Source organism: Athene noctua, chromosome 10 (genome assembly GCF_965140245.1).
Source record: "Athene noctua chromosome 10, bAthNoc1.hap1.1, whole genome shotgun sequence".
Classification (NCBI taxonomy): domain Eukaryota; kingdom Metazoa; phylum Chordata; class Aves; order Strigiformes; family Strigidae; genus Athene; species Athene noctua.
The window spans coordinates 18723897-18748811 of record NC_134046.1 but is presented as its reverse complement, the minus strand read 5'-3'; the positions used below and the strand labels follow the sequence as shown (position 1 = coordinate 18748811).

Here is a 24915-nt window from a genome sequence, read left to right as displayed (position 1 = left end):
AGTGATAAAGCAGGAGGAATGATTGCAAGGCTTCAAACTATTGCATATGCGAACATACTGCCAAGATCTCCTTTTGCTATTCATCCTTGCTGTAGATAATGGCTGCTTTGCATGCGGTTCCGGCTGAAATGCTGGGGAAATCTGTAGCCACATTGGTCTTTCACTTTAATAAACTCCTTGCCTCTGGGAAAATAACTTGCTGACAGCTTTTCTAAAGCAAACCCATTAGAGTGCGGCAATTACCAGATGGTCACACGGCCTGCCCGTGGGTGCGAAAGGCTTCGGTGAGGGCAGCAGGGCGGAGGAGTAATTGGACCAGCTGCTCGCTGTTTGTGCCGTGAGGAAGCGGGGCTCTGTGTTGCTCTTCCCTCAGCAGTCAGGAGTCATCTCTGCAAAGAGCAGCTTGTGATAAGAGCAGTGTTCCTGCGGCTGCGACCCCCGTCTTACTAATGAGGCAGTCATTAAGCTGCAAAGTTCTCCTCATCCGTTGGAACAAGGAGTGTTTGTTTTTCAACCGATGCCATCCTCTAGGATGGTAACAAACACATCAAACTCCCTCATCGCCTTGTCAAAGGCAGTTTCTCTGTCGCAGGGGTTTGCACTGCCTCGCTGGAGACCGCTGGGTTTCCCTTGCCAGGGTCCGAGTCAGCAGTGCCGCTTCCCCGCCGGGCAGCCCCACGCCCGCCGCGGGCCCAGGGCCTCGGCGCTCCGCTGTGGGCACGGCCTGCCGGGCGCGCCGCCCCGCTCTGCCGCGCCTGGCACGGCTTGGACATGGTGTCTGCACGTGAAAATGGACGTAAGGGTGCACAGGTGGCAGGCCTGGTGTGCACCCGCAGCAGCAGATTGATGTGCGTGTGCTGCTGTGCAGGCTGCGAGAGAAACCCGGCCTCGCTCTGTGACTGCCGGTGGGATGGCGGCTGCCATCGCCAGGCCAGTTCATCAAACCCACTGTTTGCTTTCAAAGGGCAGCCTGAACAAGTCACACTTTGTGAAGTCTTTGTACGCTGACTGTAGGCTGGGTTTCCCAGATTTTTGTTTTTGAAGATGTGGTATGGCAAATAATGTGCAAGACTTAACCTGTGCGCCTGCAGATGCTGTGAATTAAATTCTAGGTATTTTGTGGAAATTTTTGATCCTAGTGACTAATTTAATAAAGCTTTTCCATCAGGGAGATTATTTTGTTATATGTATGCTCTTCGATAGTCTGGAAGACCTGAACTGTGTTCTTAATTTCAGGAAAATTTATTACTACAATATGTGTCTGTGCACCAATATAACATTTAGAAGATGACTAATATGAAAGTAAGATCCACTGTATATACATATACTCTTCAAAGAGTTTTCCCTTTTTAACGTGCTGTGTATTTCTCATCCCCGCCCAGTCCTATGAAGATCTTGTTCAGAGACTGGAGCCAGTAATTATGGAACTTGAAAGGCAGGAAAATGTGCTTGTCATATGTCACCAAGCTGTCATGCGGTGTTTGCTTGCGTATTTTCTTGACAAGCCTGCAGGTAAGCCTTCCTTGATACATTACAAATGGTCTGTTTTTTGAAAATTTACTGATTACCATTCCAAACAGTAAGTTCTAACAATTCCCTTTATCATCAGAGGGTGGCTGTGCTAGGCAAGTACGCAAGTATAATTTTTTGTATTGACTTGGTAGTTGATTTTTATTGAGCTGCTCCTCATCTGTAATGTTTGCTTTTTGCTCTGTTTGAGTAGCATCTCTGTTGCATGCTAGGAAAGAAAACAGATACGCTGTCAGATAAAAAGACATTTAAGTGGTTGACCTGTAGCATGATAGAAAAGTTAGTGTTCTTGTAATCTATATTTCATATGTAATTTGTTGTTTGATTTCTCAGAACAACTGCCTTACCTGAAGTGCCCACTGCATACTGTCTTAAAGCTAACCCCGGTGGCTTATGGTGAGTAGTATTAAGTATATATAATATTTAAATCTAACTATGCTGTCTGTGTAAAGTTTGTGAAGCATTTAAATTAAAGCACGTTTAAAATTTATTTTGCTTCAAAATAGAATTGAACAATTACGTTTGACATTGCGTGTATGCCTGTACAGCTTTGTTAAAATCAGTGAATCCTTTGGTTTACACTGGCTTTGTGTTATGCCAGAAAATATGTATGTATTAGTGAAGGCATGAAAATACCAGTGACTGTAACTGCTAGGGGACAATTTTCTTTTGTACTCAGTTCATTTGCTGTTTCTTCTGGCAAACCCGTGCCATTTACACATCTGGTACAGTAAGATCTCAATTTTTATTGATGTATTTGAGGGTATTGCTTTTTAGAAGACAGGCAAATTTACATTTATGTAAGTTTATCATTTTACGAAGGGTTCCCCTTACCCTTAAATTTAACTCTGTTCTCTTTTCCTGAAGTATTTTTTTCCCCCGACTACATGAATTTACCTTGTTTATTGTTGTTGGCGTTGTTTGCCAGCAGCTATTATCAGTGCTTAGCTCAGGGGCTTTAGCTAGCTTGTAGAGTGGGGGGTATGGGTTGTAACACATACTTCTTGGGTTTTAGGCTGATTGCTAATTAAGTTTTGTGTGTGTTTCAACCTCATCTTCACACGTGCCTGCTGTTAATTGTCTTTTTGTGATGGTTTAATTATATCTTCTAATATCACACTTTAGAAGATATTTATAGACAGAGAACTATCTGCACATTTTACCAGGAAATGGATTGTCAAAAAATCCTAGTCGAATTATTAATCAGAAATGCAAAGCTGTCTTTGACTATCAGCTTTGAAAAACAGCAGTCTAGACCTGTACTTCTTTAAGTGTCAAATAAAGTTGAGACAAAGTAACTAGCTGTTACTGGGAAATCTGTCTGAAGAGATTTTTGTCATTTAATTGAGGTGTCCTCTTACAGTAAGTAATAACTGCCTGTGCTTTGGTGACATCTGGTGTTTCTAGCCTTGCATGACAAGCTGGTGTTTTGAAAATAGAGATTTAGAACAGTTAAAACTTTTTTCTTTTTTTTTTTTTTTTTTTGAAACTGCATTCTCTTGACTTGGTAGTCTCAGCCTGTTTTCAGAGTGGTTTTTGTTTTGAGATGGGTTTTGTTTTGGGTTTCGGTTGTTTTTTTTTGTGAGAAGTTGGGTGACTTCATAAATTTTAAGAGGGTTTGCATGTTTGCAGTGTTTACTGAGACATTAAATGAGGAAGGAAAAGTGGTGTGAAGTACGGTCCTTGTCCTTTTGACTTCAGTTCTTTTTTAAAGTGCTTGATACATATGTCTGATTAGCACATTTCAGTCGACCTACTTTTTGGAATTTGACCATCTGAAAATACAAGGGCTGTGTAAACTATTTATACAGTAATAATCTATAGCATTATTTCAAGTTGATGTGTCACTTGGCTCCAGTGAGGCAGGGTGCAGGATCAAACGTGTGTGTTTAATACCTTCCAGCTAATCCTGTTCTAGGGTAGCACCTCCCTTAGGGGCTTGCTCTTCCTGGCGTTTGAAGCATCATTTCCACCCTGCATGTCTGATCTTTAGTAGAGGAACATCTGTTATGGCCTGACAGTTGGATTAGGATAAATTAGACTTTTATCCAACAATCCAGTATAGTGGTGGTCTGTGTGGGAGCACTCAGGAAAGATAAACTGCGTCTTGCTGTAGGTATGAACTTGCACGTTGGTAATTTAAAATGAGCTGCACATTGTAATTATTGTGGAGTAACTCGTGTCCCTTTAGTTTATATTTAAAGCTTTCCATATGATACTTTTTTTCGGATTCTAACCTGAGGTGGTGGTAAGGACTGAGAGGTCTCTGTGGAAGTGTGTCTGCTGTTGTAACCCGTCCTTAGTAACAGCTGGCACCAGGAATCAGAGCTTGTTTTGGCTTGGTCTTGGGGCTCACAATGGATCTGTAAACAGAAGGATGACTAGGGTACTCTGCAGTGGAAGATGTGTGCTGTTCCCCTTAAAATCTGTTCTCTGGTCCACTGTTTCTCTGAGTGCTGACCCTCCTGCTGTGTTTGCTCACAGTGCTCATGACAGATGAGGTTTCTCAGAATAGGCTTCCCTAAGTTGCCTTACTAATTTATATATATATATATTTTAAAGTGCAATAGTTTTCTAAGAAAAGGGGAAAATCACCTTTTTTTATTATGTAGTCATTCTATGGAGTGTTGTTGCATTTAGGGTAAGAGAGAAATCCCCTTGCGTTCTAGCCGGTCCTCAGAGATCAGAGGGGCTAGGGGTGGCTGGACATCCCTTAATAGGTATGGCAGTTGGGACCATGACTGTAAGTCTGACCCAGCCCAAGCAGGCACTCAGGAGAAACAGTCAGATTCACAAATAGTACAGTTTATTTTCATGCAACGTTTACAGATTCTTTAGGGTTGCCTACGATAAATGCACGAACTGCAAGTTGGCTATATAGTGCTACTTAGAAGAGGAAAAAAACCCAAAACAAAACGATTGCAATCACACACACATGGTTCCCCGGGGATACACTGGGGAATGTGTCCCTTCTGGGGGGCAGCAAGAGCACAAACCCATCGATTTGTCCCTCTGATTCGGTGTCGGATTATTGTCCCTCCAAGTTACGTACAAACTTGGGGTACTATTTATTGTAGTAGGTATGGTGAGTGGGTGGGACTGTAGTCAAATCATTATTTTATCATTAATACATAATTAGTTTCATGGTGCCAAGGGGTACAGCTGTTTTTTTGTGGGAAAAAGAGGGAGGATGAGAAGCAAGGTTGATTTGGTACAATGGGTGCAGCTGGGTTGTGTGGGAAGGAAGGGAGGATGAGGCACAGAGTTGGCTGGTTGCTAAAAAAAAAATCATATTTTGAGGGAACCAAGCAGAACAGGAGGTAAATCTGTCCTTGAAGTGAAAGAATGGGACCGCACGGCCTGCCCCCCGCTTCGCATTCCTCCTTGGCGCCACATCAGACACAAATCACTGGACCTCCGTCCAGTCCTGTGTTTGTTCTGGACACTCTGTGTCAAGGCAAATGTATGCTCTGCAAGTTTCTCACTGTTTTGCTCTTTTGCCTTCCTCAAGCTTCTGATACCCAATTTTCCAATACATAATTTTCAATACCTGCCAAGTGTGTTATGGCTTCAGGAAATAAGTGAGCAGAAAAATTTGAAAACGTATTTATGATAGAAGATGGACTCTGTGGTATGTCAGAGGAATTTGACTATTACTGAATGTTGTATAGGGTAGTGTAGCTTATAACAGTCATGTTCGTGTGAGATAAGACTGTTTGGCAATCAGATCATGCTTAAAATGATGTGGCCACAGTGAATTGAGTAGTAATTCTCTAAGTGGGTATGTTTATACTACCTGAATAATACTTGTCTCTTCTGACTGTTTAATTTTTCTTGCTGCTTTGGAGTTTTCCATTTCTGGGTGAAAAAAAGTTCCTTTTCAGGTCACCTTTAAAGTTCCATTTAGATGGGGGTTAAAACTGTTTTGCATGCGTAGAGGAATAGGAGTTGCTAACAACACACAGTGTACCTTCTCATAATCGTTTTCATGTTTTAAAAAATGGGAGCAGTGTTTATCTTCCGAATTACAATGAAATTCTAAGAAGTCTATGTTACAAGTAAGAACTTCCTGACTGAATGCTGTTGTTCATGTGTGTTTAAAAATGAGAATTTGTTTCAAAGAAAATAATGATAAAGCGAAGGTGTGAATAGGAGATGGATTATCAGATGAAGAATAATGTTCACCCCGATGGAATAGATTCATTTTGATAGCTTTAGCTATTCAGAATTTGGGAAACCCTAGTATAAATCAGAAGGGGGAAAGTGATTAACCTTCACCAATTCAAAATTAGATTGCATCTTTATTACAATTTCATTTTAAAGCAGACCAATTCTAAAAATATGTTTTCTATCAACAGGATGTAAAGTAGAGTCTATATTTCTGAATGTTGAAGCTGTAAACACACACAGAGATAAACCTGAGGTAAGAATATTTTTCAAATTGGACAACTTGATGTAATGTACTATCTGAGCTGATTTCCATTGTCCTTGTGGTTAGAAATTATTTGATAACTCGGCTGAGCGTATTTAATTTTATGTATCAAGCTTTGCTACTGTTTTTTGTTGAGGGGGGGAAAAAATATCCTTTTTGTTGGGCAAATTTGTCTTGGATATGAGCTCTAGCTGGAGTAGTTTATCTTCAAAAATTGAATGAGAGTTTGAAGAAACGTATCAGTCTAAAAACTATGTAAAGTTCTCCCAGGCTTTGTCATTCAGCACAAGTATGGTGTAGTCAAAAAGTACGTTGTTGTGAATGCCACACTTATTTTGGAGAGAGTGAATAATGAAATCATCAGCTTTTTCATCACTGCGATCGTTGCTGTATGAAAAAGAGGAATTGGTGATGCCACCTGTCTTTTCAGCCGAAGCTGGAGAGAAAGACTAGATCTCAGGATACAACAGAGCAACTGGGGAAAAGAAAATTGAGTGAATTTGTAGAATGTAAGTGGAGATAAGATGTCAGACCACGGCAGCTTCATACTCTCCCCGTGTCAGGCATGCAGTTCTGTGTGCTTGTTGACGTGAACTTAGGTTGATTGTGCTGCTTGTGCAAAGCTCTTCCATTGCTGCATTATGAAAGTTATGTATCTAAAATGTGCCATGAGTAAAAATTCCTGGTTCCCTTGCAGATCCTCATGCTAATGCTACTAGGTAAGGCACTGATTCTGCTGGGGTTATGAGCCGTGCTTACTGGTGAATTAAAAGTCAGTTTGATAACACAAAGAAAAAGGGCTGTTTGTGGTGATTTTCAGAACAGTGGTTTATGGTGGAAAGGAATATAGTCATAAATGTGGTTTTATGTGTGTATTCAATAAGGCATGTGACACAATGCTGTACTTATTAGAGGGTACACATTTATGGCAGTTGTGCAGAATTCATCCTGGAGAGGTCTGCAAAGGACTTTGGTTTTAATGACTTGGATATTCAGAGTCTGAAAATACTGACTTTTGGCTGTTCATAGCCAAGACATTTTCTATTAGATAGTTGTATTGCGTGTTTCCTTTCTCCCTTTCTCCTTTGTTTTTCTGCTTTACCACTTCTGTATCTCAGTGGAGTTCATTAGGTTTAGGAAATCCATTCTGTTTTCACAGTGCCTGAGAGGTGCTGGAGAAGCGTGGTGAAAACAAATGAGGATGTCTTAGAGCAGGTGTTAGGTTGTCCATGTTGGATGATGTAGATCAGCTGAACATCTTCAGGTTGGCTGGTAAAATATTGGTGCTGAATTTACAGCTTGCTAAAGTGCCTTGGGAATTGCTGTTGGGCATACAGCTCCTCTAACTGAAGCCGTTTATTTCGAGGGGAGAGCTCTGCCTGCATCACCAAGTGACTCTTAATGTGTCTAGGAAATGCTGTGGCCATACTGACGTTGGTGTTGGGTGGCTGTGTTTCAGATGCATGTAGAGGATCATGCAGATTGTTGCATTACAGTGGGCACAAAGACACAAAACTCTTTAATTTGAACAGAAATAAATTGAGTTAATGATATTTTAAAAAGAAGAAAAGCAGACAGAGGTATTGTTATTAAAAAAACTCAAACACTCTTCTCCCTCTGCCCCCAAAGAAACCCAGAGCAATGAAGTATGGGTGATGATATGATGTTTATTTAGTAGGACTGAATGAAGGGCTAAATTGACATTGTCTGCATTTGAATGCTGCTCGGAGGCCTATGAACATTTCAAAAGCTTTCACTTACATCACCTACAAAAATGTTAATGACTTCTGTAAAATTAAGTTTTCAAATAGTCTATTGAAGTCAAAGTATTTAATTAAATACAGCGTCACAGATTGTTAAACAATGGAACTGATTCAGAATTGCCCAGTGAGCTGTTCTGTGCTCCCACAAGTAATTTGTAGTCCATGTTTCAGAACAGTGCACTCCTTTTCAGCTTCAGCTGAGAGCATCTATTTTCACATTGCAGAAACACAGGCAAAGCACTGGAGTGTTTGTTTATAGTGTGTGTAAACTTCATTGTATGATGATGGTTTGTCCGCAGTGGATTGAAGCCTTGTGTTTGTCAGCATTGTAGTGGCTTAAGTTCCTGACCTTTTCAAATGAAGGAGTGTATAGTCTTTCTACTGAAAACAATTCAGGGGAATTACTTCAGCTGTTGCTTGGGTACCCCCTTTGGGCTAGAAAACAAGCCCTGGGGTAAAATGTCTACTTTTCATCTCTGTCTTAGTGAATGACAGATTGGGAGATTGCAAGAAACCCAGATCTCCTTTTTGATTTTGGGGGAAGGGGAGAGGGAGGTGTTTAGTGAAAGGTGAGTTTGCTTACCACAGTATAAACCAAATAAGACTCATGAAGCCCATCAGTGCCAAGTTTGAAGAATTGGCAGTGACTTGACATAAAATGGGCCAAATCCTAGATCAAGATCTTGTACAGTTTATCACAGTCGACTTTCTTCATGGCAGGACAATTGTAACTGCACGATCTTTGGGACTTGCATGAGGTAGTACCGTGGCTGGTGATCCCTGAGCCTGGTGCACACAGCTGCACTCAGAGCTGCGCTGCCTAGTGTGAGTGTTGGGCTGTACTGGTGTTCTAGTTTGTTTTTGTTTTGAATAATTTGCTGCATTGAATGTCTTTTTTTCTACAGCCTCTGCAAAATGAGGTGAGATCTAGTTGATGTGATCAGTCTCAAATGGTTAAGGTGTCTGGAAAGGTATTTTTCTATTTTGTCAGGGGCAGTACATTGCCTTATCACAGAAACGAATGTTAAAAGTCTTCCCTTGGGGAAGAAGTATATGGCATAGTTCAGCAAAGCACTGAAAGTTGCTTGATGGATTGACGTGTATGTGCTGGAGCACATGTTTAAGTGTATTCCTGCTTGGGCCTGTAAAAGACTTCCTCCTAAACATGAATGACTTGAGCTTTGGTAATACTATCAGCATGGGATCAGTAATTACTGTAAATACGTTTTCCTGCTGTCTAGTTCTGGGACACCAACCAGCTGTCAGTCTGCTGCATTCTTGGGGTATGGGGGTTTAAAAAAAAAATCTGCTTTTGAAGAAATGCAGCTGTATATTTGTGAAGGAATCTGATTGGGGTTTTTTGTTGCTCTTACTGCTGCATGATAAAAATTCTCCTCTGTATTTTTATTATTACACAGAATGTAGACATTTCCAGACCTCCCGAGGACGCTCTTGTAACAGTCCCTGCTCATCAGTGAATCCTGTGTGCTGATCAACTATCGAACTTGGGGTGCTGTTTTCATCCTACTACTTCAAAATAAATTGAAAAACTAATCATTCCAATCACTTTGAAATAAAAAAGCCCCACCCAAACCCAACAACTCAAAATCCAAACCAGATGTTTGTACAGCGCATGACTTGAAAAAATTATCAAATCACAGTAAAACTATTGCCCTGGTTAATTTATCGTGGATGAGTTATCAAACATTGATCGGCTGTCACTGGAATGCTGTTTTTGTAAATTGCTATAAAGATCCTGCAGCATTAAGTTTTATTGTAACAGCCAGCAATCATTAAATGTTAGTTGCAGTGTGTTTGTGAAAGCCATGAAACACAACATCCTGTGTGAGATAAGAAAAAGTTGAAGTTTGTTTTCTAGGCACCAGTATTATCTATTTCAGTGCCCTTGGGAGTGATTGGACTGCTATGTAGCATAAAATAACAATCCGTAGTTACTGTAAAACCTTAATCCTGCTGATCCTTAGCACTAGTGCTTTAGATGTGCTAATTAATGATGTGCTGTTTGAAGAGGGTGGCAAGTTTTCACTTAGTTCCAGAGCAATTATTTAAGGTACAAGAATGTGTATAAATGTTCTTAATATTCAACTTTTCTTAACAGCTGTTCTGCATTAGGCTTTAGGCTTTGCCTGCTGGTGGAAGTGATTTTAGATTTCCTCTTTTCTTGCTTCTTGTACAGATGTGGGTGATTGAGCGTTTACAGCTCCACTCTGTATGGTTTTGTACCCAGATTTTATCTAGGCTGCAGTAAACAGTGTTGACTGTTTCAGAATGTGGAAGCAGAGTTAGCCTGATTATTTTGTAGCTGGGTTGTGGCTTGCCTTGAAAGACATGGAAATGGGGGGATTTTCCTCCCTCCAGAAGGCGTGGGATCTTAAACCAGCAGGGTATGCATCCTAAACTCATTTACAGCAAAGCCTTTCACGGGCTGGAGAAGACTGCAGCTTGTCTGAGATGCGGTGCCATGCCTTGGCTCCTTTTTCTGTGGTGTTAACACGGGGCAAAACGAGGCAGTGGGAAGCATCTGAGCCACTGAAGCAGCTTTGTTTAGGTAACATCAAGTCTGGGAAAGGCAGAAAATCACTGAATCCTGGAACAGTTTTCTGAGGGGATCTTTTAGTCTTGAAAGTAAGCAGGAGTGGATGTTGTGGCAAGCTTTAATCTCTTAGGTTTCTCAGGTGGTACATTTTTCCAAAACCAGGAGTTTGGAAAAAAAGTGTTACATATCTGCACTTCTAAAATTACACTGAAATTTTCAGAGTTTTGTAGCAATCAGGAATGTCTGATATATCTATTCTATTACTTAATAGCAAGTGGTACAGCGGGAGGTTCTCTGGCCAGGAGAATATATTCAGCTGTATCAGCCTCCTGGCTAGAGAACCTCCCGCTGTACCACTTGCTATTTAGTTAAACCAGTATTCCAGGATGGGCTGGGATCAGGGGGGAACCCAGATTATTGTCCTCTCTGTGTTGTGACTGTGACGTGGGAGTGTTTTGTCACTTTTCCATGTTTAGTTGTCTCAGGCTCTCAGCATGTGCTTTGTTGTGAAAAATGCTACAGAGGAGATCTGAGCCTGCACTTGCACACGTTAATTAGTGAGTACAGTTGCTCTTACCTGACAGCTGAGGTGACATCCCTGGGAGGTTGGAGGGACACTGGCCATAGTCAGGTACTGAGAAACCATGCTGAAATGCTTGAAAGTGCTATCACTTCATGGGCCACAGCTAAGGAAGTACTGTGACAATTTAAACTGAACACATTTTTGATGGAGCCCAAATTGCACAGGTGTCTGCTGTGGAAAAACTGAGTGTTGCTGCTTGAAAAAAGGGTGGCTTGGGCTGTCAGAGGAAATGGACGGGGAAGATGGAAGGAGCAGGAACTTGGTGGGAGAGGAAAGCTGGGCTCGCTTGCTCTGCAGCTCACAGAGGTTGCGGAGGGAGGGGAAGTGGCAGAAGCCTAGGACCCTCCATCCCTGCCTGCGGCTGCCAGCCCATGTCCTGGGGCTGCGCCTGCGTGTTGTTCTCTTTGCCGGGCATAATGCTTTTTGTGCTGATGTGTGCAGTGGGGTGAAGTGGATATTTAAAAGCAGTTTTGTGCTTTAAGGGGTCTCCTATTCCAGCAGGATTGCTTAATAGTCCTCTCTGGCTTATTTTCTTAGTAAAAGAAAGGCCTGATGCTGGGTGGGAAATGGCAGTGACAGTTTGTGGCGCAGCTCACCGAGGGAAAGCTGGCTGATAGGAATACTGAGTTGTGTAGATTGGGCTGGTTTTCTCTTTATGCCTGTGCTGGTTGTTCAGCTGTGTAGGGCCCTTATTAACTGCTTTTGCTCTGGCTGTCTTTGTGGCTCCTGTGCCCTTCAGAACCCCCTAGAGGAGCCTTCATGTGAAATCTTACCGCTTTACTGTGAAGATCACAGGTTGCTAATCAAAATAAAACTGTAATGGCAGACTCGATCCTGTTTGGAAACCCATAGCACTTTGTTTCTAGGGGAGGCTCTCTTCTGTAGGGAAAAAAAAAAGTGCAAAGTAGGAAGGAGTATAATGAGAAGAGGAAGAACGGTGATATAAGAGTGTATTTGGGTTAATCTGTGTGTTTGGAGTCTTTCCAGAGAGGAGTGGGTGAGATGGACCCTTGTGCAAGGCAGGGTGAGGTTGCTCCTGTCCCTGTGAGTGCTGAGCCTCCTCGGGGAGCAGGCTCTGGAAGCAGCGAGCCCTTGCCCGGGCTGACCTGGGGAGACCCTGAATGCCTTGGTAGAAATAGTATTTTAAAAAGGTGTGTGGTGGTTTTATTTCCACTCCTGTGTTTCCTGGGCTCTCCAGATGTGTTGCTGCTGTGCCTAGCAGTGGCAGTGCTGCCCCCAGGATGGCAGTTTTGTCTAGGTGTGCTTTGGTAAGGCAGTACTGGGTGCTTGCAGGGACAGCTTTTGGTCCCCAAAGAAAGGCTAAAACCTCGGTCGTCTTTCTAAGAAGCAGCACTGTTCCTGTTGCATGACTTTTCTCTCTCAATGCCCATGGCTATTCTGGAAGTGGGTACGATCCCAGCTGCCGTAATCTAATCTAATGTGATTCCTATGAGTGGGAAACCATTTACCATTAGTGAGGATATTCGTCCCTTCCTAAGCCTCAGTTCATCTGGTCTTGCAGTTAGGTATTCTCTTTGTCTAATAAGCTCTAGGGTGTGTTTATTAGGATTTATCCCAGGGCAGACTTATCTTTCTTCAGTGTGACAGTTCAGTGTGCTTCGCTTCTCCAGCCTTTTCTCCTTCACACTTATGCAAATTGAAGCACTTTTTGCTTTCAACTTTCTTGACTGCATATTGATATTCCCTCTTGGGTCCGTCTCAGTTGCTAACATGCTGCTTTCATCTGATACTTCTCATTGACTTAAATAAACTGTATCTTCTGCCTTGTCTTGACCACCTTGTTTCATTTTAGTTTCACATTATAGCTGTCTGGTTCTTGCTACTTGTGGACTAATTTCCAGTACCTCTGGATTCCTGTATATTGACGTCCTGTTTCATGCTCCATTTAATTTTCTTTGAATGAACAGCAGATGCTCAGCTTAAAAGATTTTAGCCAATATTCTTGATGTGCCTGTGGAGACATCTCCGCAGTCCCAAGGAGTTTCTGGGTATGTTGGATCAATTGCTAAGAAAAATGCAAACACATGAAACAAATGCCAGCATGTTGGGGTTTTTTTCCCTCTGTGTGGTCATGATGAGTGGGCCTTGTTTTGCCAAGTCCTCATCTTTTTAGATGCTTACGCTTTCTCCATGCCCTTTGCTGCAGAAAAGATGCTGCCTGTAGAAGCATTTTTCTGAAACAGGGTTGTTGCTTTGCTTTTCTTTGAAGAGAGGAGTTGGAGAGAGGGTTAGGCAGTGTGGGGGTGGGTGCAGAGATTTCCAGGACTTGGATGACTCGGGCCAGCAGCATTCATGTGTGTCTCCTCAGAAGCCTTGGTGCGGTGTGTTTATGGTGAAATACAGGGTGATTTACTCAGAGACTTGAAGGCTGATGAGAAAGGAAGGGACTGACAGTAACGTATGAGAATTGATAAGGACAGAAGTGATGTCGGCACACTTCAACCCTCAAATCAAATCTGGTGCTGCTTGTTTATCTTCTGTTTTCATAAGAAGTGGCTGAAAATCCTAGAAATTGGGGTTGGGGCAGGGAATGACTTGCTTTTTAAGTTGATGCATTTTGATTGATGGAGTCGTGTGCTGTCCGAGAGTGTGTGCTGAGAGTCCCCCTCGCTGTGTGCTAGTGTGGTTCTCCTTTTCCTTGAGCTGGACTGAAGAGACTTGTTTTGAAAGTGAACTCCAACAGATGCAGTTATAAAGCCACTGAAACATGATCTGATGTCACTGTGACATCTGCCAACATGCTCATGTCTCCTCAAGTGCATTTAAACTTCACGTTACCAGCTCTTCTAGGGAGTTACTGAGTCCTTCAGCTGCTTATAGACAGGATCAGAATTAACTTTATAGCTGTTGGTGTTAAGGAGTCATTTCCTAGAGCACGCTTCAAACAAGGAGAGACAGGCTTCCCTCCCTCCAGGTTTTATCAGTTCTTGTGTGGTTTATGACCTCTGTGTTGTTCTGTTTTTTCTTATACTGTATGCATAAAGACTAGAAGAGATAGTGGGTTAGAGAGATGTGGTTTAAAATGGTGGTTAAAGGAAGAAAATTCTTAAAAAACATAACACTGTGACCTGCACATGGTGTACAGAGACTGATTGTCCTACTAGACCTGCTGTAATCTGTGTCTTAGAGATGGTTTTTCACTGGCAGCAGAGATCCCGCTTTTAGGTATCCGAGGGTCTGTGAAGCTGAACTCTGCTCTGTGAAGCGCAGAGGGGCTGGGATGAAGTCGAAGCCTGGCTTCTGACTTCTGCTCATGGTCTGGGACCTTTCCTTGTGTTTTACAAAACATTTTGAGGAAATAAGCATTAGAACTTGCTCATCTTTTGCCTTGTGTAATAGCCGTGTGTTAAGTAAAACTACAACTGAGACTCTTGTTTTTAAAATCTTTTTTGTCTTTACATTTGCAGAATGTAGGTGTGGATCGATCGCGAGAAGAAGCTTTGAGGACAGTACCTAACCACCTATAGCTCCAGTTCCTGGGGCAGCAGCCCTTCCTCCAGCATAAGAGCGTTAAGTAGCAGCTCAGGTCCAGGAGAATGGAGAAGGTGTCGCTGAGCACCGAGTGAGTTGGAACGAATGCGCCTCCCCTTCACTTTAAGACATTTCGAATGTGATTCAGTTTCTTTGGAGAACACCTGTAGCTATGGATAACTCCCAGTGCCGAAAGGTATCAGTAAAAAGAGTTATGGGAAGCAGAGTAGAGTTGGTTTTAGATTTTTTTGTATGTAAATTTGTGCAGTTTCAGTGGTTTTTATTGTTCATCTGTGGATACTGCAGGATGGTTAATTGCCCGTGTCAATTTTACCGTCAGATTTTAACTAGATTTTACTTTCTTTTTTAACTGGTTTTCTAAGAGTTCCTCTTATTTTCACTGTGAATGATTGCCTAGAATTACATGGAGATATTTTAGATGGCATATTTAACATAGATGAAATTCTACATTTTGAGCATTGGAGGCTTCATGTTGCAAAACTACTTTAAATGGGAAAGCCTGTCAGCTCTGATAGCTTTTCTGAGCTTTAGATTGAGCTTTGGTTTGTCAGCCACACTTACATTTTTCTGAAATGGGGAGACTTTCCCTTTGGAAAATAAAAGCCTTAAAGTTAGATTCACTACCTGAAAGATTCTGCTGGTTTCACAAGATTTTAACATTTTCCAGGCGCCAGCTGTATTTTGGAGGGCAGCAGAAGACAGTGTTAAGTGGGGGACATGAGTGGAGTATAGCTGGTAGCCTGGGTAAGGAATTAAGAGAGACACCTATCTACTGCAGTTACAGGAGGGAATGAGCAGCTTTTCTGAAACAGGAAGGGAGCGGAAAAGGATTCAGACTGTCAAGGGCTGGAGAAGCTGCTTTTCTTATTAGTGCTGTGATTTGTATTTTTTTTAGGCAATTTTTGGAATGAATTTCAACATAAAAGTATATGTTTCTCTTTTATAGCCACATTTAATACGTACATCAGGAAACAGTACAGAAAGGTTAGGTGGAGTTTAACCATTCTAACAGCTCATGCAAGAAAAACACCAGGTAAATTCTGAAATTATTTTTAACACTGGCACACCTGCCTTGGGGTTTTTTGTGTTGTTTTTAAGCATCTTCCACCATCCTAATTCTTTACTGCTCTTTCATGCCTTGAGAAACTCCAGTGCTGAAAATGGAATTTTCTATGTCTGTTGAGGCCACAACCTCTAACTGTACTAAATCAATGTGTATTATGTATGTGTGCTACCAGCTGAAGTGAGCTGCCAGCACTGCTGCTGGCTTTTAGTTCTGAAATGAGGAAAACTATCCTTTGGTAGTTGGACTGTGTTGTTTTTTCTAAGGACTTCTCTTCAATTAATTGAGCTTTTATCACGTATGTTGTTGGTGTTGTTTTGCTGTTTTTTTTTTTTTCTTTTTCTCAATTCCTGTGTGAAATACTGGGCCCTCGTAATGTAGTTTTGCAGGCAAGGGCTAAATTGTCTTTTGTTTGTGCAGGGTTTATAAAATAACGTGCTGCTGTCGTGATTTGTTTTAATAAGCTAACTTCAGCAATATATTCAGCTCTGGAAGTAAGCCATACTGTATCGCTGGGTTCCGTTGCAGACGAGGAATGTGTAGGGTGCGGAACAACCAGAAACACTTGCTTCAAGTGCTGCTGTCTAAAGCTTTGTGTGTGCGATCCATGTGTTCAGTAACACCCATTTCAGATCTTTATTAATTGAGCTGTGTCCGTAGTTATTGTGTGAGGAGAGAGACCACACAGCGCTGCTCAGAGAAGTTAATTTATTGATGCGTAGTTAAGAAAGCCGCCTTCGTGGCAGAAATGTAGATGAAATTTCCCCTCCCGATTTGATGTGTGTTCAGCGTGGGAAGGATGGGCTGTGCTCCAGGCAGACCTCCACCATCCAGCTGCGACCAGGAGTTGTTAAGCAGTTTTTAAATTGAGAAAGTCGGAGTTGATCTGTAGTTAGAGAGGGAAAATCCCAGGAGACTGTATTAGAAAAGCAGGGTTTCACCAGCAGACTGTGGTACTTCTCACATTGAAGAACTGTGGTGGAAGGAAAGGTTTCCCCTAGTGAGAGCTGAGCCCAAGGGCCGCTTCTCTTCACTGGCAAGCACGGCTTGAGGTGTCTCCCCTCTCTCCTTTCTTCGTTTTACCTCTCCCAACTTTTAGAGGTGCTGTAAAATTCCTTGAGGCTTAATGTTTTATGTATAGTAGGTATTTTTATAGCCTGCTTTTGAATATACTGTGATAAGTGTTTTACTAAGTTGGGTGTTCAGTAAAAAGATTGTATACAAGTGTAAATAAACCGTCATGCTGATACTTGAAGAGAAAAAAAAATTAAAATGAAGTTGTGTGTTCTACTTTAGGAAGGTATTAAATCACTGACTGCATCCGACCCTTTCTAGCTGGTGAGAACAAGCGTAGACAATGAATGTAGCTTTGGAGCGAGTGATCGGTTCTCCCCGGGGCACAACCACCTTTCCAGAAAGGCACTGTTAAGAATTGCAGAGTATTGTCACTGTCTGAAAGCTGCATATGTCCCCTGCTCCTGACAGAACTGTCACTGACCGGGGAGGTGAAAACCCTTGTCCTGACCCTGTATATTTGTCCCCATGTTTATTCTCCTGCCTTCTGACTGTTAATGCACTTGCTAGCTCAGATGCGGTCTCTCTCAAATGGGATTAAACTGTCTTTTCTTACATTGTTGGCCTTCGTTGTAATCTTTCAGACAAATGTAATCATTTGACCTTTGATCCAAGTAATAAAGATCAAATGCTACAAGGAGTGCTGATGTGTGTTTCTTTCCATGACTGTTTACAGCAGCTGAAGTGCCAGGTGAGTGTTCCTGCAGGGCAGCGGCTTCCCACAGCTTTTGGAAGTGTGGGAACTGTAGCTTGGTTAAGAAAGTTTATACACAGGCATAAGAATTAAGTTATCCGCATTGGTTGTTCTACTCTGACAAATAATTTAAGTAACAAACTCAGTAACTGAGGAAGAAGCTGGAAGAATTGATTAAACAAATACAAGTCAAGATCTGCATGCAATGGCGAAGAAAGGTAAGACTTTATTAATTTTGCCTGGTCATTGCTGTTCTTACATTGTCTTCCACAGGCTGCTGCTTTTTGGAGAAAGCTGAAAACCAACGGCTAAATGCTGCCTTCTAGTACAGACGTGCATGTATAGGTTAAGTAGATGGCAGTGAAATTGCAGGGGTACTTGTCATTCCGAAGGATAAGGACAAAATTAAGTACTACTGTGTGGTTTTAAATTGTATACTCAAATTTTCTTGTCTTGATCCTTGTATACTATTGGGTGGTAGCCACTTGTATCTTCCCTGCTAGGTGGAAGAAGTGTTTTCTTTATGGTGTATTTTACATTTGGGGGGAGGTAATATTTGTTTTAGAGTTTTCAGGCTGCTTTCTGGACAAAGTTCTTTAATATCTCCATCTTCCTGGCAGGAAGGTGGCCCAGATGGTGATGCTGGAGCAGACGCAGCCATTTGCTGTCCGCCAGCCAGCCACCGAGGTGCTTGAAGCTGTGTGACCCGGGGACCTTCTCCTGCTGGTGGCTGTAAGGAGCCAGCGCCTGTGGCAGGGCAGCTCCCCGTGCAGGTGGTGCAGTTAACCTGTTGCCTGTGGCTAAACTGCACAGTGCTGAGGAGAAACAGCGTAGCTGCTCCACAGAGGAAAGGAGATGTCTTGGCCCAGGGGCCATGAGTACGGTCAGGCTGGTGGAAGCCGAGCTTGTGGCAGGTGAAAGCGTTGCTGGGTGAAGAGCAGGGTCCCTGCTGCGCATGTCAGGCAGCCCTTGCTCCAGAGCAAAGCAGGGGGAAGTGTAGTGAGCAAATGCTCCCACAAGCAACTGCTCCTGCTCGCTGTAATCCATGACAGGTGTTGCCAGCAGTTGGGCACGTGGACGGCCAGAACCTATCTGCTTGGGTACAAGCATCCAGGGCTCACCTTGGAAAGCAGAATAAGCTACTGAAAAATGGCAAAGCAGAAAGGATTGAGCAGGTCCCTGGAAGTGGATAGAAAGAAGCTTGCTGCTCTCCCTGGCAGCAACTTGCAGCACGGTGTGCATCTCCCCCTCTGACGGGGGTTTGTGTGCGTGCGGTGGTAACTAGGCAAACCCCCTCTGTTTGGAAATGCCAACTGTGGGCTGACTATTGCAGCCTCCAGCTACTGTGCACTTAGATGACATCCAAGTCTCACGGGCTTTGCCTGAATTGTAACCATAAGCTAAAGCTGTTCTTCAGAAGAAAAACAAAGGCAGCACTCTATTTTTCTGAGTCTGTGAAGTCTTGTTCTCCTGCTTTCAGGATTAACAGTCTGAAAACTACCCAGCAGCTACAGGGTGCTCTTAAGAGCTCTGGAGCATTGTGTAACAAAATGATAATCACCAGGACATTTTTTCCTGCCTGCTCAGTGGTTAAGAAAATGAAATAGTTTGCGATAGTGTTAAAAGATACAAAAAGCTTTAGAGAAGCAAGAGGCCTTGCTTCATTCTGTATTTTAAGAGCTGACTGCAAGGAGAAGTGTTTTGGAAAGAGCTTTGCAGTAATTACATTAGTTTTTCTTTCTTGTTAATAGTTAAAAATCAAAATTCAGAAGTAGGTATTGCAGCAAAGCAGGATCGAGTTTTGTGCCCTTTCTACAGCAAGTAGAAGGAACCATAGCTGCCATATTAAAACCAAGCAACTAAAACTGGAAGAAAGCAAGATGTTTCTGCTCTGGCAGACCAGGCACATGGTACTAAGGCTTTACACCACCCTTACCTGTCAGTTTTCTCCTGGTAAGCTGCTGTGACCATGTTGCATATTTCTATTAATAGGAAGTGGTGTTTAACAGCAGAAACTCAGATTCGTGGGGTACTTGAGCCTCACTGTCTTATGCTTATACTGCCTGGGAATAAGTATTTTGCATGATCAGTGAGGCCTGACTCTGCTTGGCACTGACTGCTCTGGCAGAGACACAGGCTTTAGAAAAAAATAGTAACAGCAGGCAGCACCGAGCAGATTCCCACAAGAGGCAGCCTTACAGTGTGAACCTCTGCTTTTGCCTCATTCTCCTAAAATAGTTGTGGGTTTTTGTAGTTTTTTTATTGTAGTTTAAAGACAACTGGAGTTTACTTGTATATTTCTAGGAAAAAAAATCATAAAGCCATGAATGAAAGTTTAATGTAACTTTCTTTTAATTGAAGACAAATAAAAGAACCAAGGGCTCAAACACTTTTTAAAAAGACATCTGTTCCCCAGTGTCTTCTCTCGAGCAAAATATACAGCATATATATATAACATAACTACATTCAAGTACCAAACAGAATTTACATTTTCCCAAATAGAGAAAATAATGCACATGATTCACATACCTTAAACCTGACCATGCATAAAAACACTGCTGATGAATCAGCAGTTGGACATAATCACACTACACTCTGTATTATTATTCTTAAGTATTGATGTCATCATCAGAATACATAACACTTAGCACTGGGAGGTTTTGGTTTATAAAGTTTAACCCTGCTTTAAAGTCCGACTGTTCAGAGACTTATTTGTCTAAAATCTGTTCAAATTTGGGGTTAATAAAAGAAAATCCATCAAATGCAGACTGATCCATGGACTCAATCAGGTTTTTGTCACTGTAAGACAATTTTGGCTTCTCACTCAGAAATTCTCTGTCGAAGTTGTTGTAGTCACTTGCTGACTTCTGTGTTAAAGAGAGGGAAGATAGTTTGAGACAAACTTTTTCACTTCTTCAGAACAAATTGTTTAAATACCAAAGGTTAGGAAGTTGTTACTGAGCTCCCTCCCTCCTCTCCCCCACCCTTTACAGAAAAAAAAAAATCTTTTTTTTTGCCTACTGTAACAACACTTAAGATTATAACTGGGCAATTGCTTATTGTTGTTAGTTGAAAACAAACAGCACCAGGTCACTCTGGAGAAGAATAACCTGGATTTGCCATAATGTTTCACAGGTTTACCCAACGATTCTCTATTGACAAAAGCAATGTAGCTCTTCACTTACATTTAAGTCTGACATTTCTTGCCATTAACCAAAACTTGTAAATTCCTGAAAGCTTTTTACTGTCTGTACTTGCTGATGCCCTGTTGCAGCTGCTTTGTGTCTGGATAAAATATTTGTGTATGTTTCATAAAAATTCCCATTATTAAAGACCATGCTTTGCCCTCTGAACCTCCCAAGGCTACTGTTTGTAGGATCGTGCATTTCTGTGAGAATATGCAACATGAAGCCTTCCGTTCTCAAACAGGATAAACTCCTCCACTGAGTACATAAGTACATTTTAAAGAGACTGCGTTACCTCCAGATCATTTTGCCTGTAGCAGTACTGCATGGAGGAAAACTGGTTTGGATTTTTAACCAAGTGAGATGAAGCAGCAGCATCCCACAGTGATGCAGACTGTAACACACAGTCTGTTCTTTAGATGTTTTTTCAAGTGACATTAGGCATGTACACAACAAACAATTCTAAGTTCAGTACTATAGAGAATGCATCTTTTTGCCCACTTGGGACTCTTGGATGAGTTTGAAACACCACAGACATAATGCTTGTACAGAATGCCTGCAGGTAGTTACCAATTGCATAGCCTCAAGTTATTGGTCATTCTCCCACATGACATCACAGAAAAGTGCAAGAAACTATCAACAGTTCTAACACTGAGGAGAATGGATATCAGAACTATTAGTTGATTTTCCTGAGGATTAGATTAGTAAAGAAGCTCCTTGAAAGAGTATAGGAAAACAGTCTTAGTAGAAAGATTTCAGGGCAGAGGACTACAGTGCATATTTTTATAACTGCACTGTCCAAGAACAATGGGGTTTGAGACAGTTACGTATCTCATTTATAAAATGTGAAGATAAAATTGCAGTAGGATAGTTTGAGCAAGTTAGAGGAATCACCCGTTAGCCCTAGGCTGAATGTGCTACTACAAAGCAAAGAGCCCACATACCACTTTTGGCCTGAAAGGAGGGTCCACCTCCCTCTTCTCTAGCGCCATCCAGTTAATGGTTTTGAAGAAAGGATGGTCCCTGATATTCCCGGTGACCCCAAGCCGTCTTGTTGGATCCCTTTCAAATAGCTGCAAGAGAAGATACCCAGTAAAGCCTTATGCCTGCCCAAAAGGTAGGTGACAGTGGAAGAATAATGGGTATACTGCTAAAATAACACAAGGTGCAAACAGACCATTAGTAATGAATCAGACCTGGCTTCCCCTTTGTAAAAGTAATTTGCTTGCTGATAAACAGCAGCTCCTTCTGAAAGCCTAGATTTGTCCCTCCCCAGGCAAACACAGTACTGTGACCCACTCACTGATCACCAGCCCTACCTTCGCTAATATATCTTTCGATTCCTTGGTAATCCAGCGTGGGTAGTGAGGGATGTCCACTCGGATTGACTCAAACAATTCATCTTCATCATCCCCATGGAAAGGGGATTGACCAATAAGCATCTCATACAGCAGGACCCCAAATGACCACCAGTCCACAGAGAATGTGTACCGCAAACCTTGCAGGATCTTGTTCCACAGAAGTGCAGAGGAAGAAATAGAAGTAATTAGTAAAAGGCAGCAATATATACCAAAGACCAGAGGAAGGATTTTAACAGAGAATCTTTAATAACTTGGGGTATTTAGAAGGGAAAAAAAATTCCAGGTATTTGAATAATATTTGACACTGATGCACATCTGTAGTTTCATCCTTGGCTGCTGTTGGTGGAAACGTGGACAGCTCAGTGGACAGGTCTTTGCTCTCATTCAGAAATTTTCTCCATTAACTTTAGATAACTGTATACTTGGAAAACATCTTCTCTAGTTTCTTTACAAGATGAAGGAAGAAGCAAGTAGCAATGAAAAGTAGATTACTGCCAGACAGACTGACACCATTTATAGTTTTAACAGCTAGCTATCTCATTTGAACTACTTTGAAAATCATGTAAAAAAAACAACTATGAACACAGGGAATTTGACTTAGTGAGATTCCCCTTAGAAGCTGGTTTTGCTTTGAATTTTCGGTCGTTTGCACGGGCACAGGTCTCTTCACCATCTGAAGCACACAAAGATTCATTTTGCAGGAGCTCTATGTGTATACTAGCTATAAAGGCGTAAGGGAAAACTAGCTGTTCAAAATGTGAACGTTTTAACATTTCAAGATGTTCTTTTTTAGAATGAGTAGCTATATTTACAAGTCTCAAGTACCTTCTATAGGGAACTCAGGATTCAATGTGCGTTTCTTCTGTGCTCATTAGCCTTTTACATTTCTGAACTATTGCTCTACAAAGGGATGATTAATCACAATGGACATTCTAACATCAGTGTATTAAATCCATCCCTGTGTACATGGCAGTGACATACTGACCTCAGGAGCAATGTAGTCTGGGGTCCCACAGAAAGTGCTCGCTTTGTTCTCACCAACAACGTTTTCTTTGCACATTCCAAAATCAGCTATTTTGATGTGGCCTTCTTTATCAAGCATCACATTGTCCAGTTTTAGGTCTCTGCAAAAAGTGTTTGGAAAAAAAAGTTATGTACAAGCAAGTCATTTTTGTATGTGGATACATGCAGTTTTGTCACTGATAAATACCTACTGTACATCATACAAAGAGGCTTTTCAAGAAAATAATCATCAACACAATACATACAAAATTGTACTTCCAAGGCAGTAGGGAGAAGGGAAGACTTCTCTCTTGTCAGAGTAAGTAAGAGGCTGAGGTGTATATACAATGTGTGACCTTATAATCCTCAACATTTGCTTTCTGATCCAAAAAAGTACATCCAGTGCTGTTGCTCCTGGAAGGAGGCACAAGTTAATGCCCCACCAGCTGACACGGTGCTACACCAGCTCCGTAGCTCAAAAGAAGGACTGTTGGATCCTTAGAGCATTTGGCAGGACCATGAATGTTTGAAGCCTGCCCAACTTTTAATAGTACCTGTGACTTGTTCCTACTTACAGCATAAGGGGGTTCATGGGTTGTGGCCATGGTCTCTGAAGTGCCCTATTCATGTCTCTTTTTCAAAATAACACTATTCAATCAAGTAAGAGTATTTTAACAACAGTTTCCAAAAGCTACATTCCCTCCCTTTGACTCTGTTGCATTTTTTTGTCCATCTGGCTGCAAAAGCACATACCAAGGAGGGCAGGCTGAACAGAAACTGAACAGCCCTTCTACTTACCAAGACAGACTTGAACAGAGCAGATAATTTTACATGAGAACAGGGCAGTCTTTTCTCCTTGGTAGCTAAAGTTTCCAGTATTGGCTCCTTGCACTGCTCAGATGGTGAGCTGTGGCTTGAACCAAGAGTCCCTGATCTAATGCAACCCACCATAAATCCTTCCATGTTTGGACATCAGCTGCTCTTCACCTGAGTAAATTGAATATATTTGAGATGGGGAATACTCATGGTAGCTTTGGGCAGTACACTTGCCTAGCTACAACAAGTTCTGATGTCTTTTGTATGGATGTGCACTTAGATGCATTTCCTACCTAAACTGCTCCAGTCAGATTCTGTGATTATACTGGTAATCATCCTGTATGAGATGGGGGGGGAAGTACCTTTGGTTTTGCTGGTGTCTTGTTGGAAAATGGTACCCTTTCTCTGAAAATACTTCATACTCTGAAATCTCCCTCCAGGAGTATTCTAATATAATGTAGGGAAACTTAACAACAAGCCTAAAAATGCTCTAGAAAATCTGGGATGGAAGGATTTTGTGCTGGTGACAACGTATCCTGGAGTTTGATCCTCTCCTGTATAAAAACCTGCAGAGGGCAGTGGGAATACAGTTGGGTACATTAAGTACCATCCTGGGTTATGGCTGTCTTCCTTGAGGGGCAGATAGGCTTTTAAAAATCATCCTTCTTCACCAAGGAGGTTTCCTGTAATGTTCACCCTCTTTACAAACACTGTGTGAAATAGTGGTCTTTAACTTCAGAAAATCGCTTTAAAGGATGGGTGCTCCAACAGATGATTCCTGTTTCTATAAAGGAAAATGGACAATACCTGATGTTTGGGGCACATTTACCTAAGTTACCTTGTGTAACTTGCTCCTAAGCATGCAGCTGTTACCCTTCATACCTGTTAACAGAGGTAAGAGCTGCCTGAGCAAGTGGTTACCAAACAGTGCTTTAGAGCTGGGAGTGGGGTGAAAAGGCTGAAGAAAGGAAATTGAGAGGAAAACTACATTAAAAAGCCCTTCTGATTGCTTGTAACATGGGTATTTACAATATGAAGCAGCTGATGGGGATCTGGCCCCTGATGTTTCAAGCTGGTGAGGCAGAAGCATGAGTGCTGCGGTTTCATAGAGAAGGCAAAGGCTGACAACTTTCACCTCAGTGCTTTTCACAAGGTCAGTAGGAATCGATAGCCTCAAGGACCCTCTCCCTTGCCTCCAAACTAAATAGACTCATGATTTGAAGGAGTGTTTAAAAATAACTGAAACAAAACCACTTTTGTGTAACGTAAATAACATTCCGTCATTCTGGTTGCCAAGGAAAAGACACACAGATATAGACTCATCTCAGGCATGTTAATAGCC

At 41.9% G+C, this 24915-nt stretch overlaps 2 protein-coding genes across 6 annotated transcripts in view; one reads left to right on the top strand and one right to left on the bottom strand.

Moving 5' to 3' along the window:
- The window catches only part of LOC141964115 (6-phosphofructo-2-kinase/fructose-2,6-bisphosphatase 4), a 53756-nt gene extending 36607 nt beyond the window's left edge, over nt 1-17149 (top strand). For 3 of the 4 annotated variants that reach the window (XM_074914091.1, XM_074914092.1, XM_074914088.1), the window contains exons 11-14: nt 1383-1512; nt 1864-1926; nt 5889-5953; nt 14294-17149. In XM_074914091.1, the coding sequence (XP_074770192.1) occupies nt 1383-1512; nt 1864-1926; nt 5889-5953; nt 14294-14353 (318 nt within the window). In that variant the 3' untranslated portion in view covers nt 14354-17149. Of the gene's footprint in view, nt 1-1382; nt 1513-1863; nt 1927-5888; nt 5954-9143; nt 9236-14293 lie in introns of all 4 variants that reach the window. The other variant, XM_074914089.1, reaches the window with a different exon arrangement.
- A 2399-nt stretch (nt 17150-19548) lies between these two features.
- PRKCD (protein kinase C delta) overlaps nt 19549-24915 on the bottom strand; it is a 66656-nt gene continuing 61289 nt past the window's right edge. For both annotated transcript variants that reach the window (XM_074913900.1, XM_074913901.1), the window contains exons 15-18: nt 22741-22879; nt 21714-21902; nt 21339-21467; nt 19549-20076 (exon numbers count right to left, since the gene is read on the bottom strand). In XM_074913900.1, coding sequence (XP_074770001.1) covers nt 19918-20076; nt 21339-21467; nt 21714-21902; nt 22741-22879 — 616 coding nt within the window. In that variant the 3' untranslated portion in view covers nt 19549-19917. The remainder of the gene's footprint in view (nt 20077-21338; nt 21468-21713; nt 21903-22740; nt 22880-24915) is intronic.